Source organism: Eptesicus fuscus, chromosome 14 (assembly GCF_027574615.1).
Source record: "Eptesicus fuscus isolate TK198812 chromosome 14, DD_ASM_mEF_20220401, whole genome shotgun sequence".
Taxonomy (NCBI): domain Eukaryota; kingdom Metazoa; phylum Chordata; class Mammalia; order Chiroptera; family Vespertilionidae; genus Eptesicus; species Eptesicus fuscus.
The window spans coordinates 14,435,477-14,452,713 of NC_072486.1; the positions used below are offsets into that span (position 1 = coordinate 14,435,477).

General features: G+C 42.3%; 1 protein-coding gene across 1 annotated transcript in view; it reads right to left on the reverse strand.

The window, feature by feature from the left end:
* SP4 (Sp4 transcription factor) overlaps window positions 1-4,783 on the reverse strand; it is a 56,724-nt gene extending 51,941 nt beyond the window's left edge. The window contains exons 1-3 of the mRNA XM_008148252.3: window positions 4,561-4,783; window positions 4,029-4,141; window positions 1,980-3,534 (exon numbers count right to left, since the gene is read on the reverse strand). Of these exons, the coding sequence (XP_008146474.1) occupies window positions 1,980-3,534; window positions 4,029-4,141; window positions 4,561-4,567 (1,675 nt within the window). The 5' untranslated portion in view covers window positions 4,568-4,783. The remainder of the gene's footprint in view (window positions 1-1,979; window positions 3,535-4,028; window positions 4,142-4,560) is intronic.
* Window positions 4,784-17,237: the final 12,454 nt, after the last annotated feature.

The window sequence follows — 17,237 nt, forward strand, 5'->3', positions numbered from 1 at the left end:
ATTTTGCCTTCTGGTTCATTGCTAATGACTAGACCTTTGTTTCTCAAATTTCAATAAGATTTATAATCACCTAGAAAGTCTGTTGGAAAGGCAAATCCCTTGACCACTTCCTCCCCCAAAATCGCAGTTCCAGAAGCTGGATCCTGCATTTATAATAATACATCATTCAAGTGAATCTTAGACGGTCAAATCATACTCTCAGTTAGCATTGGCTTACCCTCACAGTGGGCAAATTCTGGGTTGTAAATGATATTAATTAGAGAACAAAACTGATTATATCTAAACTAAACTATAAGTTACTCGATTCTTTTAAAAATTCACTAATGCTTATTAGACAAGTCAAAATATAAGTAAAATAATTTTTGCTTTGACAATGGAAACTATCATTCAATCCACCAAAACAGACACTTTTCTGAAATACTTAAGTGATTGTCAATATTTAGAAAAAGATTCAGAACAAAGCAAGTTAAGGAATGTAATCCAGGGAAGCACTTATATAACTGTGCTATAATAGTTTTAGGGGGAAAAATACCATACTCAAAATACTCCATGTCAACACAGGAACCACTAGCCACACGTGACTATTTAAATGAAAAATAAATAAAATTTAAAGTTCAGTTCCTCAGTTGCAATAGCCACATTTTAAGTGATCAATAGCCACACATGGCTTAGTGGCTAACATACTACTGGATAACAGATATAGACCATTTCATCATCACAGAAAATTCTACTGGATAGCTCTGGTTTGAAGGTAATGGTATCTAAATAAAATATGTAATCTCTGTTCTCTTGAATCAGAGACCTCTATCCAGCAATTTCCAATTTTAAATATATATATCCACTTTAGGTATTAACTATAAAAAAACACACACAAAAACCCAAAACCCTAGCATAATTTTTCTGAAAGTTGTTTTAAGACAGGTCACTCAAAAGTGAATGCTTATTCATGTCAGATTATCAAAACACAAATATTTAAAGAGGTCTGAAAGTATCAAAGGCACTAAAATGACAACTAGGTTTTCATCAAATCAGAATCAATGAAGAGTGTTTAATTATTAGAAAACAAAAGGTAGTAGGGTAAATAAGACTGGTCCAGAAAGATTAAAATACTTAAGACTAGTTTTCCAAATACTTCAGAAATATTATTTATATGCATAACAAATAATTGCTTTATAACTGGTTTTAAAATGATCTTGCTACAATTAATTCTAGTCAGTGACATTTTACTATCTTCAATTTCTTTCCACCAACTTAGCACTAAAAATACCTATAAATAACATAACTACCATAATATTTACTTAAATATAATTTTATATGTGAAGGACTATTAACTCAAAAGCCTGAGCAACTCCTGGTTTTAGCAAAAAAGTAGACAAAAGTTAAACAACTTGCAACGTAAAATTTTATCTCTCAACTGCATCAATACCTAGTTTTAAACAATACTGTATTAATAAAACTCAAAAGCATGGGCAACAAGATGCTGAAGCAAGGCGACAAGATGAGAAGTAACAACCAATTTAAGAAAACGTAAGCCTTATTATAAAGTAGAATTAAAACTTCAACAGGCTCACAACTGTATACGAATTCAAATTTAGACCTACTTTCCCTGAAGATAAAAACATCGCTTTGACTAGGGTTCTTTTAGAAGAGTTCAAGTGTACTCAAATATGATCTCTAAATTACAGAGGACTATACTGATTCTAATCAGGAAGTTCTGCTCCATGGAAGAATTTTATAAAACTGTCTTAACAAATTTAACACATAGAACCTAACACTAAAAATGTACAAATGTGAAAAGGTCACACAAATGATTACAGTTATGATAGTATAGCATTCCCGCGTATTTTAGATTCCTTAAAATTATCTGTTTACTTCAGAGGTCTACATCAAATCTAAGAATTAGCAAAGGAAAGCAATAACTGATGGTTATTAAAAACTGTATGAAAGGTCCTTAAAGAGAAAAGGTTGTAGTAACTTACCCGCAACACTAGTGATTGTAACTGGAACTCCTTGCACTTGAACGCCTGCCGCACCCAGGTTGGCAACACTCACTGTCTGAAGGTTAGGCACTGATGCAAGCTGGGCAGTATTCAAAGTTATTGGGGCACCAGCAACAGCCACAGGAGCAATCTGAGCAAGAGTTGTGCCACCACTTGAAGACACTGGGGTGATGGTTAACTGTTGGGATAACCCAGCATTCTGAACTTGCAAATTGGAAAGGCTCTGAATATTCTGAACCTGTACAGTTTGCCAACTGATTTGCCCTGAAGGTGTTAAAGTTGGAGCCCTGATAAGCACCTGAGTCGGATTTACTGCTTGAAGTTGAACATTCTGCAAAGGCTGCTGCTGGATGGTCTGAATTGTCTGCCCTGACTGGAGTTGAAATGACTGTGGTGGAATAGCCTGAATTATCTGTTGCTGAGGCTGTTGGATCTGGATCTGTTGTAAGATAGGCTGGCCTACAATTTGCACCTGCTGAAGAGAATTTGATTGATCCTGTGTATTCTGTATTCCATTAGACTGAAGCTGACTGGAGCTCTGGGCTTCAGACTCAGTAGCAGCAGGTGTTTGAGATTCTTCAATAGTGCGTTCTGAATTATTGGCTGAGGTGCTTGCATACTGGCCCGTATCTGCTGAGCTCACTAACGTGTCACTGCTGGTCAGAGATGTTGAAGCAGTGGTTGTGCAGGTGGTGGAGGAGGAGGGGGATTCTGGCATAGTACTGGAAGAAGCAGTGGTGGTGGTGGGTGTGGAAATTAACTGACTCCCATTAGAAGTCCCACTATCAGTAGTAGTAGCAGGCTGGCCAACCTGTCCGGTCCCTCCTCCTGCAGCCACGTTATTTATCACTGGCAAAGCTAAAGTCACTCCTCCAATGTTAATTGGTAGGGTTGTTACAACTTGAGCCTGAGTACCAGGAAGGGTCTGTAATTGCAGTGGTATTGAAACACCAGGTCTAATTTGGACTGGAACTGTCTGATTTGCCAGGTTTTGAGCAAGAATATTCCCAGAAGCTGTCCTGTTAGCAGCCGTGAGGATAGCTTGATTATTACCTGCAGAAATGAGCTGAATTTGACCCTGCAAATCCTGTAGAGATGAACTACTAGTTGGATTGATCTGAATTTGCTGGCCTTCCACTGTCTGAAGTTGTGGAATCACTTGGTACTGCACACTACCACTTGGGTTTTGTACTTGGATGACTTGAAATTGACCAGGGGTGGAAGAATTCCCTGATTTAGTTTTTGTAGGAGATGCACTCCCGTTATTACTGCTGGAAGAACTAGATGAACTAGAAGCTGGTTGAGAAATGTTATTTTCTTTTGAAGCAGGAGGAGTGGAGGCAACAAGTTGCCAAGCGTTTCCAGCAAGTTGTGTTGTTACCAGTTCTAGCTGTTGTGGTTGATTTTGAAGTTGCACCAATCCTTGGCTTGGATCTATAATAATTTGTTGTTGTCCAGTTGCTTGATTTTCACCAGGAGTCCCTATTTTGCTGCAAGTAGCTGCCAGTAAAGCCAGAGGAGAGGGCTGAGAGTCCTACCCAAAACGGGATGGTAAAGGAGAGGGGGGAAAAAAAGTGGGCGGATTTAGTGGAGGCCAGTAGTTGGGAGGGGCTTATTTATTTTGACAGCTCTACATTTAAGAACTTAGGAAGTGGCAGAAATAAAAAAGGAATATTAACAAAATCAGTAAGATGTAGCAATAAGGAAGCTGACCCTGTAATATAAAGTTTAAATAAAAGAAAATTTCTAACAAACTTTCTTAAAAGTGTTATTCTCCTGAACTCAAAATGTCCTTGGGAAAAATACACACCGGTTTTTTATAGTCTGAGTTCCTAGTGTAATTTTAACCAACTTTACCCTCAAACGTAAAATCTTTATAAATTTACAACTTAACTTCCTCACTCTCAGAAAGATGCTTTGAGTGGATAAACATTTTTATTCTGCTCTTAACTTCTGGGCATTTAAAGGGCATAACTCCCTCTTTCCCCTTACGTTTCGTGATGAATTTTTTAATATGCTTTCTTTTACCTGGGAGCCTGAGGTTTTGGTTTTTTTATTGTTATTCTCTGGCTCAGAGGTTTTCCCTCCTTCTGTAGCCATCGCCGCTGCCGCCGCCTCCTCCTCCTCCTCCTTCTTCTGATCTGCAACAAACCCCCCAACACACACAGACACGACAACAGGTTACCAGGATTATTATTATTCGTCTTCCGCCTCTTCTCTTCTCTCCCTCCCCTCCGAACATTAATCTCCATAAACCCGCGATCCACGCACACCGGCAGGGGGTGGGGGAGAAGGAGGGCAGGGAGGAGGGGGATATCACAAAACGTGGTTTGAAACCCGACCCATCGGCTCCAGAGCGACACCCAAAAGGAGGTTGTTCTCTCTCAGACATTAAGACAAAACACAACCCTCCTTCCCTCCCCCTGATTCTCTCCCGCCCTCTCCTCCTCCCCTTAAAGCATCTCAGCAGCCCCGGGGGAGGGGGGAGAACCGAGCAGGGTCTGGAGAAGGAGGGAGAGGGAGGCGGTGAAGGAGACCGAGGGGGGTGGAGAATACGTACCGCTCATCCCGCATTAACAGGACAAACCCTCAGACGGAGACACTGGGATGGAGGTGGGTGGGGGTGGGGGTGGGGGCGAGGCGGGAGGAGAGGCCGGTCCCGCCCGCCCGCGGTGGCTCGGAGGAGGCTGTAGCTGGCACAGGCTCTGCCTCTTTTTCCGCGAATGGCCGCCGCTGGGCTGTGGCGTAGCAGCTCCTCTCTCCGCCCGAGCCCGGCTGACTCGCCCTTGATTGACAGCGGCGGCGCGCGGCGCGGGCGGCAGCGCGGGCCAGGGGCGGGGCCAGGGCGGCGCGAGCCGGGCCGACTCCCCACCCCCCTCGGCCTCTCTCCGCCAGAGCCGCCGACTCTCCACCCCTTCCCCCAGCGGATTGGCCGCCGACCTGCCGGGGGCCGGGGCGCTGGGGCCGCCTCCTCTCCACCCCCTTTCTCGGGGTTATTCTTTTTGCAGCTTTTCTGTTCCTGTCTTGGCTTCTCTGTGCTCTTTCTCTCGGCGTTCTAGCTCGGGCGCGCGGCCGGTAGGCCCTCCATGCAGCCAAACTTGTTGTCTCAGGATATCCCGCCCCCTACTCATTCCCCTGCGCCCTCCCCTCAAAACCCCGCTCCAGCGTCGCTCGGAATTGCCACTAAAGAAAAAAAGTAGAGCTGTCGCTTAAGGGAAGCGGGAGCGGCGCACGCAGGGGCGCACTGGCCACGGACGGCTTAGCGCGCCGAGTGAACTGGCCGCTGCCCCGGCGCAGGGAGCATGCCTTTCCTGAGGCGCATCCGGACCCGGGCGCCCTTTTTCCCTGGCCTGGCCCCCATTGGCTGAGCCCCTGGTGACGCGCGCTGAGTGGTGGAAGAAAGAGGGCGGGGAGATGCCGCAAAGGCTGTTGGCCCTTGTAGTTTCCGCCTGCCGCGGCGGCCCCTCCCTGGCACCGCCTTCCCTCCCGCCCCCGGCCGAGGCCGCGCTGCCGAGCGGAAAGCTGCCCGAGGGGGCGGTGGCGGCAGGGCGTGGCCCTGGCCGAGTGGGAGTTGAACTGAGAGAGGAGGGGGAATGGGTGTTGTTTGCCTGGGCCTATCCGCCGCGCGGGGCTGCCCAAACCACCTCTGCCACCGCCTCCTCGGCTCCAAGCCGCTCCCCGCGGGGCAAGCTCACACCCGGAGCGCTCGGCGATTGAGCGGGCGGCAGCATGGGGAGGCGGGGTTTGCTGTCCTCCGGGTTTGAATGAACCCGGCTTCTTGGAGAAATGCTTTCGCCTTTCCTTTCTTTGCTCACCTCCCCCCCGAAGGCCCCCCGCTTCGAATCCGGGGCCTGCTTTCCCACAGAGAAGGATCTTCCATTTTATTTGTTCTCTGGCTGACTGCTGGAGCAATGACCCTCCTGACGCTGCATCGTGTTTTGCCGAGTAGCCCTTATGGCTGGTGGACTTACCAGCCGCACAAGATTCTCGAAGTGAAACCCCCCTCCCCCAGCTCTATTTGGGTCAGCACCGGTCACTGTTCAGCCTAAGCTCTGGCAGGCGTAATTTACATCTGACGCACAAAGCATTTTATTGTCAAATGCACTTGAGCGGTCTCCTGGCCCCAGCTTTCCTCCCAAGTCCTGAGGTCAGGATGATGCCATGGGGTATAATAAGCGCCTGGTTAAGTGTCTCAGAGGTGGAAGTGAATCGCCAACGTCAACATTGGCCTTGGGAGTCAGGGGCCCTTGCACACGCAGGCTCACTGCCACCTACTCCCTTTTTACCTGGGCTCCACACACAGCTTTGAGCGTTCTTGTCTCCTGCCTAAGGCCTGCCATGTAGCAAGGGTGACGAGATCCCAGGTGCTACTGCACTTGACTGGCATTTCCTTTGCTTGTTAAACTAATTGCAACATCCGCTGATGACAAAGCCAGCAGTGCAGCAAGACAAAGCAATTCGAATAAAGAAATAGAAACTATTGTCTACGCTTTCTTTAAACAATGAGCTGAAGATCCCTGGAAAACCTGCTCTCCTGCCAGTACAATACAGAAAGCTCAAAAATAGTTCTTGCATTTACAGACATACTATCTATCCTCGGGTCGTTTTCCCCCCAATTCACTATGATGAAGGAAGGAGGACATTTTGCAGTCTTATGAATTGGGGCAGGCCCTGTAGTTTTCTTACCTTACAAAACCTGCCTCGGAGGGGCAATGCCACTAGCACGAACCACAGGTTAAAAAAGAATGCTTATCCATTCAGTATGGATCTACAAAGTGTCCTAAATATGCTGCACCCTATATTTAACAGGTAATACTGGTATTTGTGAAACATAGTGTAAGGGAAGAAAATAATTTTTCTCTACCCCTTTTAGCTGAGACTCCTGTAATAAAAGATTAACGAGAAAAAGCAATTTTATTAACGTGTATACCTTATGTATACATGTGAGATAAATGGAAAAATGAGTAATTCCCCATGGTAGCTTAAAATTTGGGGTTAAATGTCATTTTAATAGGAAAAGTTAGAGATGGGGATGTATGCCTCTTGGAGGGAGAAAATAATTTTTAGGAAAAATGAATGGGCCTGTAGCAAAATAGATGGGAATAATGATAATTTGTGACAAAGTTGTCTGGATTGGTATAGACTTCTGGTCTCTTCTCCTTTGGTAAGAGTCAGTCTCCCATGGTTGATGAAACTCCCAGAGAGGGGATTTATGACAAATGAGTTCCTTTTGGAGGGTCTGTCTTTAGGCAGATAAGAGGAATTGAGAGAAAGCCTGCATTTGCTGTTTTTCAAGTGCTTACAGCTGAAAATAATCAATGTGCCAAAGTGGCATATTCTGCTACCCTTCAATAGTTAATAAGCCCCCCCCCCAAAAAAAAAAAGTTAATAAGCCCTGATTTTTTAGGGTGGGCCAAAGCTTCTGATCCCTGGCTGAGGCATGAGACCTGGGACAGGTGACTAATTACCTAAAATTAATCATTTCTCAGGCACCATATCTATTTAATAGAAGGTTTAGCTAGATGAAAGAGCTCCAAAATTACAATCATTCTTATACCACCTTCCTAATTTAAGCTATGTACCATCTATATTATGATTAACTTAATGTTATTCTGCAAACCAATTTACTTTTATTCCTGACCCAAATAATTTAAAAAGTTGATATCACCATGGTAAAGGAAAATCCAGTGTCTTAGCTATAAGAGTAAGTAAAAATATAAAGCAACAAAAGTCTCAGCCTCAGGCCAGTGAGGGTGTTGTTGTTTTTTTTGTTGTTTTTTCTCCCCCAGAGGAAGCAGTTTGTTGAAAAAGATTTCTTACTACATTCATATTTCTCGTAGAACAGTAGCTTTCAATTTTTTATGATGATCCACAAGAATAAATATATTTTATATCGTGACCTAGTGTATATACATATGCAGAAGAAATGAGCCTTTTTATTCAAAATATTTAACATGGAGCACTGACCACTAAGATCAAACACTGCCTCAAAGCTCTAAGAGGATATCCTAGAGGCCCCCTGCCATGTTTTTCCCTTGCAGTTGCTGGGTGGAGAGCTCCAGAGGATGGGCAGACAATGTTGGCCATGGGGAGAGGGGGACCAGACAGGACATAGACACTATTTATCTGTTCAGGGGTAACAGCTTTTAGAGCCATATCCATATGTATTAGTTGAATATCAACCAATGATGTTAACTGAAACAAATCTTCAAGAAAAATTATTCGTCTCCCTACTCTCCCTTTTATTATTATTTTAACAAATCCTCACCTGAGGATATTTTTCTATTGATTTTTAGAGAGAGTGGAAGAGAGAGGGAAAGACAGAGAGAAATATCGATGTGAGAGAAACTTATCGATTGGTTGCCTCTTGCAAGAGCCCTGACCAGGGCCCAGGCCAGGGAGGAGCCTGCAACTGAGGTACATGCTCTTGACTAGAATTGAACCTGGGACCATTCGGTCCATAGGCCGAAGCTCTGTCCACTAAGCCAAACAGGCTAGGGCTCCCTCCCTGCTTTAGAAAAAATTTTAGTAGCAACCCAGAGTTTGAAAAACAACAACAGTGTCCTATGATCTCTTATAAAACTCCCACCCCCACCTTTGTGGAATAGAAAATTCATATTCTAGTTATACGGCAGAATACATCTAGATTCCAGGTAGATTTTTTGCCCATAGCTCTGAATACCTAATTGAACTCTCAGTCTGCATTTGAGAAAATGCTGCTGGAATTTTTCACAGGTCTCTATCAGGTGTATTATCTCCTGGTCACCACTTTCTAGGGCTTGGCATTTCTCAACTGACCATTCATTCAATCAATAAGCCATATAATTATACTGAAAGCACTATTCCTCCACTCCCAGTGCAAGCCATTAGTTTTTGTTTTGTTTTTAGGCCCTTAGCTTTTTTAGGGCAAAGGTTAGGGCTTTTAATCCCCCAAAATGCTAAGGATTAAAGTTTAGTAAGACGTTAATAAGTATGCTTATGGATGAATGTAATAGAAGCAGCTCCAGAGAATACTTAATATGACAGGAGAAGAAACTGAGGCCCAACTACACCAGATCACTTGAATTTTAAATATTAAAGGGACCAATTTTAAGTGTCTACATCAGGAAGCTACTTGTTGAAAAAATTGTTAAGCTGCTTAATTTTTTCTTTGGGAAGCCAAAAGCAAAAGATTTGGAGAGACCATCAACCAGAGAAAGATCAAAGTTTAACATCCACCTCTGCTCCTAAGTGCATCAACTAAAATGTAGCCAACCAGGAATTCAGCACAGGCTTAGTGTATAGTGCATAGTTCCTATAATAATAATAAAACCCTGGTAGTGTTCAAAATTCCATTAAAAAATAAATTCCTTAGATAGATACTAACAATAATTGTTTTCAGGAAGCAGAGAACGTTTTCGAAGTTTAATTGTAATATAACTGGGACCCAAATATAGAATATTTATGTGAAAATAGAGGCCCAAAAAAAGCCTGTACATGTGTAGGTCTTTTAAAAGTTACAAAGTATGTGTGTAACTGACACTGAAATAGTGAATAAAGATTGACCCTCAGATTGCTTTATTTCTCCAGAATGAGTTGATGACATTGCTATTCCTCATATGCACTTAGCTCTTTCAGGGGTTGTTCATGTGCAACTTCAGAAAATTTGATTAACAATTTTTAAATATGATTTTAACCCAGTTACACTTATTGTTAATTAATATTTGAACATAATTAATAGCTATTGGCAGTTAATGGGGCATGATATAAATACCTATTGAATATTTCATATCAATTTATAGAAGTATAATGAGGCTCATTGTTCACACACACACACGAGATTTGATTAGTGTAAAAGTTCAGACATAAAAATTAAAAATTAATTTTTTAAGACTGAATATAAGCCCTGGCTAATTGGCTCAGTGGATAGAGCGTCAGCCTGTGGACTGAAGGGTTCCGGGTTTGATTCCAGTCAAGGGCACATGCCCAGGTTGTGGGCTCGATCTCCAGCGGGGGCATGCAGGAGGCAGCCAATCAATGATTCTCTCTCATTGATGTTTCTCTCTCTCTCTCCCTCTCCCTTCCTCTATGAAGTCAATAAAAAAAAAGACTGTATGTAAAATTAGTGATTAAACATCATGAAAATATAGAGCACAAATTTATAAATGCTACTTGTATGTGAGGGTTGTTAATTTGTCATGTCAGGCATTTAAAAATGCTTGGAAGAATTAATTATATTAAATTTTAAAATGTGGTTTGAAATATATAATGAATTTAAATTAATTTATCATATGATATTATTTAGGAAAAAATTATGTGTTATTTTTGAGATTAATATAAAAAGATCAGATAAAAGTAATTTTCTTAGAAGTAAAGTACTTCTAGACTTTTACAAAAAGATGTGCAAATTGGACTTGAAGGCTTGAAAAAAATTGTGACTTTAATAAATTGAATGTTAATTTAAAACCCCAAAACCTATAAATTTATTGCTCCCTTGGACATTTAAAAAAATTCACACTAACACCCATAAGATAACTAAAGGAATCAACCCAAAACTAGGTATCTAAGAGTTTCTGTGAGTGCCCAAGATTTTAGTTGTTAAATTTTAGTTTCAGTTCTTCTTCTAATAACATCAGAAACAATGATCTTCTGAGGCCACGTTGTTTTGTGATACACCAAATACTTAATCTAAGTATGTTAGCCAAACAGGGCTCAGGGGAACACACAGCCAGTTCATCTAAGAGGGAATTCAAAGTTTAAAGATATGGTATAAAGAAGGGAGGAATGGTAAAACCAGCATTTGTTTTAAGTTGTTCAGGATTGTTTCCAAGCCAGTACTCTTTCTGCCTACCCAGATTCTTATGGGGCTATGAAAATGCAAATTTATAAAGAACATCAATAACAGAGTTCAGCAGCTGGGCTAATAGCTGAGTGAGGTCAAGTAGAATGAGCCTTGGCTGTTTTGGAAGCTGGAACGCATGTGCTTCCATCTTAGCTCCCAGGCTGGTTACTTAACCTCCCTGAGGTTCCTTATCTATGTGTAAAATCGGCATCACAATTCCTATCGCATAGGTTATTAGAAAGATTATGAGGTAATCTCCATAGTGGGCACTTAATAATTTAGATTTCCTTCCTTTCTGGTTCACAGTGTTTTTATTATATTTCATGAAAATTAACTCTTCAATTTTGCTACTCTCCTAGTTTTAAAATGTAGTGAACCATTTAATCGAATGAAGGGTGCTTTCTATCAGTAAATAATAGCTTCTGGGGTCACCAGTGGCCTTTTTGGGTCTCAGCATCTATATGTATTGAATTTTTTAAAGCCATCTGCTTTATAGCTTACAGAAAACAATTTAATGTATTGGAGGGGAAAAGTCTCCACTTACCACCAAAAGAATCTGAACTCTGAAGTTTACTAACTTTTCTACCTAAAAGACTGAGTGAGGAGATTATCCAACAAAAGGAAAAGGCATAAGGAAGGCAAGAGGGGCTTAGGTGGAATGTGGAAGAAAAGGGGGGGACGGGCCAAGGACAAGGAGAGCCGCAGGGCTGAAACCTGTGGGGAACCCCGTGTTTGCTTCCCTCCAACGGGGCAGATCGCCTGAGTGTGATGTGCTCTGGAGAAGATACGTGGGCTTGGGTGCTTCTGTACCTCTACCTCACCAGAGAACAGGACAGAGGGGATCCTGAAAAAACTAAGGAATTACATGAGAGGAATTCATGTAAAAGGGAATATAAATGGCAAAGGTGACAAAAAAGAAAAACCGTAATTAACCTGTTCAGTGAGCTCATCTTACAAAGATGTTTTCCAAATGTGATGAGTGGCTTGAGAAAAGCTAGATTAAGAGTGTGATCATGGAGGGGTAGCACCCACCAGGGGGTGTAGACGGGGTGGTATTACATGCAAGGGCAGCTGTATGAGTGCTATCTTCCCATGGTCCGAGTCTGTAATGTGCCAGGAAGCCTTCTTGCTAAATCCTGCCGAATCCAGCTCCCGACAGATCATGCAATGTGAACATCTCCACAAAAAGGTAGGAAGCATCTCCCAGGACTATGAAGTCTGGACTAGGAAACATATATGGACACAACATGATTGGGCAAACTGCAACAGTGAGTCAAATATAATAGGAATGAGAAATTTCCACAGTGATAAATGCAAAGTCTTCAATAAATAAGTTTAGCAAGGGGGTTGCTTTATTCTCTGTCAATCTAGCCAAACCTGGAATGCTCTTGAAGAAGGACCCCAGCAACCAGAAGGAAGGTGGGCCAGGAATGGTTAAGAGCACTGAGGATGCTTTGGGAAACAATATTTACTAAAACAGCCTTCAAATGCTTTCAGACCTATTAGATGGCAAGGGATTAGGTTTGCTTTATGTAGTTTCAGAGGACTGAACAAGGTCCATAAGTGGATGTTGCCAGGAGGTAGATTTTGGCACAGTATAAAAAGAACTTCTGAAGACTCAGAACTATCTGAAATGAAACAAAAGCCCTGTGGGGTGGTGAGCTCCTCTTAATTGGAGATAGTCAAGCACAGGCTGAACCACCAGTACTTACTTGGAATGTTGTCAAAGAGGATTTATGTATCTGATAGCAACAGAAGCAGATCCAGATTTTGTGGAGCCTGAAGTTTCTAAATTTGGGGACCCCTTTTTAAGGACAAAGAATACAAAATTAGGAATAAAAATTAGAGGCCCTTGGAAGGAACTTTTGTGAGGAATCGTTGAAACTTAAGTTTCATTAGCTTTGTTGTAAATTCACATCAAGGATGTCAGTTGATTCAAATTTGAATTTGTTTTAAATAATGAATAATTCTTCTTAATTTTAAAATAATTATTCTTTTTATCTACAGGACAGCATAGAGGCAGTAGAAAGAGAGAAGTAAAGTTAGATTCTCCTGGGTTCCTAGCTTGCCTCTGCTTTTTCATAGCTAGGTGACCTTGGGAAAATTACTTAACCTCTCTGAGCCTCAATTTCTTCATCTGTGAAATGCAGGTAATGATCTCTATCATGAAATATTGTTTGGGAAAAGTTAAATAAAATTATGTATGTAAAGTACTCGTATATAGAAATTGTGTAATTAATGACAGCTAAATTGAAGGACAAATAAGATTTGGGTAGTCATAAAGAAAAGTTTACTTAAAATGCCATTTGGAATTATCATCTGTCACCTTGAAGATAATGAATGACTTGGTTCCACATCCCCCAATTTAAGGCAAAGCCTTAAGGACTCATGAAATATCACCAAGCCACAATATTCACATTAGGCTTATTTGAGACAACTAGCTTGTGAACAGACTAGGAAAATCACTTACAGAACTGATTGGCCAAGATAAAAACCTTTGTCCTCCTTGTCCCCTCTTCACTCTTCCAAGTTTGGGGTCAGAATCAAGGACTAGGACATTTCTTATCACTCCATCCCCCAAAAGCAGGTTGACCAAGTTCAGGTATACACAGGTGGGCCACATTATCTAGAGCAGGGATGGGGAACCCTTTTTTTCTGCCAAGGGCCATTTGGATATTTATAACATCATTCTTGGGCCATACAAAATTATCAACTTAAAAATTAGCTGCTCTATTTGGTCAAACATTTAATTCACTCGCCACTAATGCCTTAGCAGGGCCAGGCCAAATTATTTCGAGAGCTTTATATGGGCCAAGGGTCTGACGTTCCCTACCCTGATCCAGGGGATAGTAACTTAGTGGGAGTTCCTGTGCATTACACAATTCTAGGTCACCATTCATCCAGAAAACTTGTTCCTCCAAGTGAGGTCCTCAGCCAGCAGTGATGGTTAAAGAGCACCTGGAAGCTTGTTAGAAGTGCAGACTCCCAGGCCTACCCTTGTATTTTAACAAGATCACCAGGTCATTTGAGGCACAGCGAAGAAGTGCTAATGTAGGCTACAATGTAACTGGCTTTGCCCCTGGAGCTGTGCAGGTGAAGTCCCCTTCCTTGGGCTCTCAGAATTCACTTTCTTTTAGGAGGTTAGAGAGGAGAGAAGGAGCAAGGGGCCTGCTATTTCCGGGAGAAGACCCAATCCACTTGATTCTCTTTGACCTTTCATTCTTTGGATTCTCTTCCTAGCATCTAACTCACGAGATAGGACAGTTCCAATTTGAGATGGCAAGATAAACTTGGAAGAAGGTCCAGACATCTCTCTCTGGCTACCACATTTCTTTCTAAGAGGTGGAAGAGAAAAGATGGGACGAAGGGTTGTCTCCCACTCCAGAGAGAAGCCCTGTCTCTCTAAACTACTTCTCTCTTTCCCTCCTCCCTTCACCCTCCTTCCCCTCCATCTCTTCTGTCAGTTGAGCAAAATAAGCCAGGGGACAAATTATCTGGGAAAGACTCCTCAAGCACTGGAAAGGCCACGGTGACCGGCCCGACTAGCACTGGGACTCTATCTTTTTCTACATAATTGTTGTGTTTGGATCCATTTTTCCTGGCCTTGGCTGTGGCCTTACAGAAAAGGGGAAAGAGGAAGAAAAACCTATTAGGCCTGAATTACTTCTAAACTTCCGGTCCAGACAAAATCAGTCCTCCATCTGTCCTAGCACAGCTTACCAGGGGTGCATTGGGAAGCTTTGGGAAGCTTATCTGGTAACAAAAGACATACCTTTGCTGCCACTGACTCTGTGCATATATTAAGAGTGAATACTTATTTAGCACTCACTATGCTATATACACTGAATGGCCAGATTATTATGATCTCTGAACGCATAATAATCTGGCCACTTAGTGTATATCCTATATAATAAAAGGCTAATATGCAAATTGTCCCCTGGACCAGAAGTTAGACCAGCAGGCAGGTCAGCCAACCGCCCATCAACTGTCCATGTTCCCTCCCCCTGGCCAGGCTGGCTGGACCCCACCCATGCACGAATTCATGCACGAATTCATGCACCAGGCCTCTAATACACACACACACACACACACACACACACACACACACACACACACACACACACTGAGTGGCCAGATTATTATGCATTCAGAGATCATAATAATCTGGCCACTCAGTGTATAAGCACTTTATATATATCAACTCATTTGATTGTCCAGTAACCCTATACGGTAGGTACTATAGTTGTTTCTATTTCACAGATGTGGAATCAGAGGCACTCAAAGTTTAAATAATTTGCTAGGGAGCCCAGAAACAAATAGTAGAGCTGGGATTCAAACCCAGGCAACTCAAGCCAAGACCTTGCTCTTAACCTGCCTCTGACACATGTCTCTCAGGACCCCTGTAGGGGGCGTTGCCTGGTTTGGGTATTCCCACTGCCCCAGCCAGTTACCATCCTAATCGCATTACCATCCCCTACAGAGCTCCTTTGTCATAGCACAGCCACAGATTTTAAACCACAAAGATGTGAATGACTATGGTTGTTTAGTTGACGAACCAGATTTACTAAGGAGAAAAGGAAGTATACTGTGGGCTCTGGAAGACTTCCCATAGCACCAGTAGTTAAAAAAAAAAAAAAAAGGAAAAGAAAAATGAAGGCCACATAGAATAATCAGGATAATCCAGTCAAAGTGAGACAAAGACTTACTCTTTTCCTAAAGGGAATTTTCTAAGGGTAAGATTTGCAAAACAGAACCAATTAAATTTGCTTCCTGTCCTCAATCGCAGTTCTTGCTTTGGGTAAAACAAGCCTGCTGTTTACAAAGAGCTTTCACAGATGTCTGCTCCCTGATCTCTACAGCACCCCGAAGAGGCTGAGCGTCTTGCCTAAAATTACACATGAACTAAGTGGCAGAGTTTAGACTGCAGCCTGGTCTCTGGAGGTGGAGACAAGACACTCTAGCTTCACCATCTTCTCTCTGTCCTTAGTGGTAAAAGTAGGGTGGAAAGAGGTATGAGAACCTCATGCTTTACATCTGGAAATTTCTAGTCACCCAGAAATAACAGCTAGCAAGTCCTAAGGGCTTTATCGTGCAGCAAATGCTGACCTAAGGGTGTCACAATGTATAATCCATTTAATCCCCACAACAAATGAATGAGGTACATGATATTATAACCCCCATTTTGCAGATGAGGAAAATAAGGTATGGACAAGGTAAGTAACTTGTTCAGACTCACCCTTTTAGCAAGGGGCAGACATCATTGTCAAACCAGGACATCTGATTCTAGGAGCTGTTCTTTTATCCACCAAGCTCTCTGGCCTCTGCTGGAAAATTAAGATTGAATTGCTCGACAGAGAACCCAACAGTTCTTGGAAGCATCTGTGAATGGAAAAGGGAGAGTACGCAACACCTTTATGGTAAGAAAAAATATCACAGTACTCTCCTTATGTTAATAATCATTCAAAGGTAAACAGAACTATCATCTGGGTATTGGCATGGAATATTAATGATTAATAAATTAGAGCATATCAATGTATATGATCTGAACACCTTCTCTGTCAAAGGGTCTATGTCAGGTAATACGGGGGCTCCAAGGAAAACAAAACATGCTCCAGCCATCAGGAAGCTTAAAGGTAAGGTAGAGAGACAGCAAAGCACCATCTCACAGACACACACACACACACACACACACACACACACACACACACACACACACAGAGTTGTTGACAGAAGAACCATCCAAACCTGTAGAGAATACTTTATTTGAGTCAAACTGAAGACATATGCTGGGAAGCAAGATTTCAAGTGCTCTAGAGAATAACAGTTTTGCAACTTCTTTTATGCATTTGAGGTTAAGAATGGAACATAAGGAAGATTACATGGAGGTGGGAAAAATCAAGGATTGGGTTCCAGGACAGTTAACAAGATTGTGTGCTTTCTTGGGAGTGGTTAGGTTTATTTTAAAGGTGTGTTAACCTGGATGCATAGGAACAATGGATATAACTTGCTTAAGGCAAAGGTAGACCTTTTACTGAAAGTTATATGCTTGGGGTGTGACTACCCACAATGATCTGCCCAGTTAGGAATTTATGATCAGATCACCTTGTGAGGTTACTTTCCATAGAGCCTCATTTTCCCCCCACACAAAAGTGTACAACCCAGCAGGTATAAATAAGAGTTCAGCACAATCCTTGAAGAGAGATGTCACAGGGCCACAGGTGATTAAACACTAAATTAATTCTACAGTTAATAACTGCTCTGGAAGTTCAAGGTATGGAGCAATCCTCCAGGTTGGGGTGGTAAAGGAAAACTTTGTTAGGGAGATAGCATCTGAGTAGGATCTGAAAGGATGCCAAAAAGTGTGAATGGATCTAGGGGACAGGAAGGGTGTTCCAGACAAAAGAACCCTCTGAGCA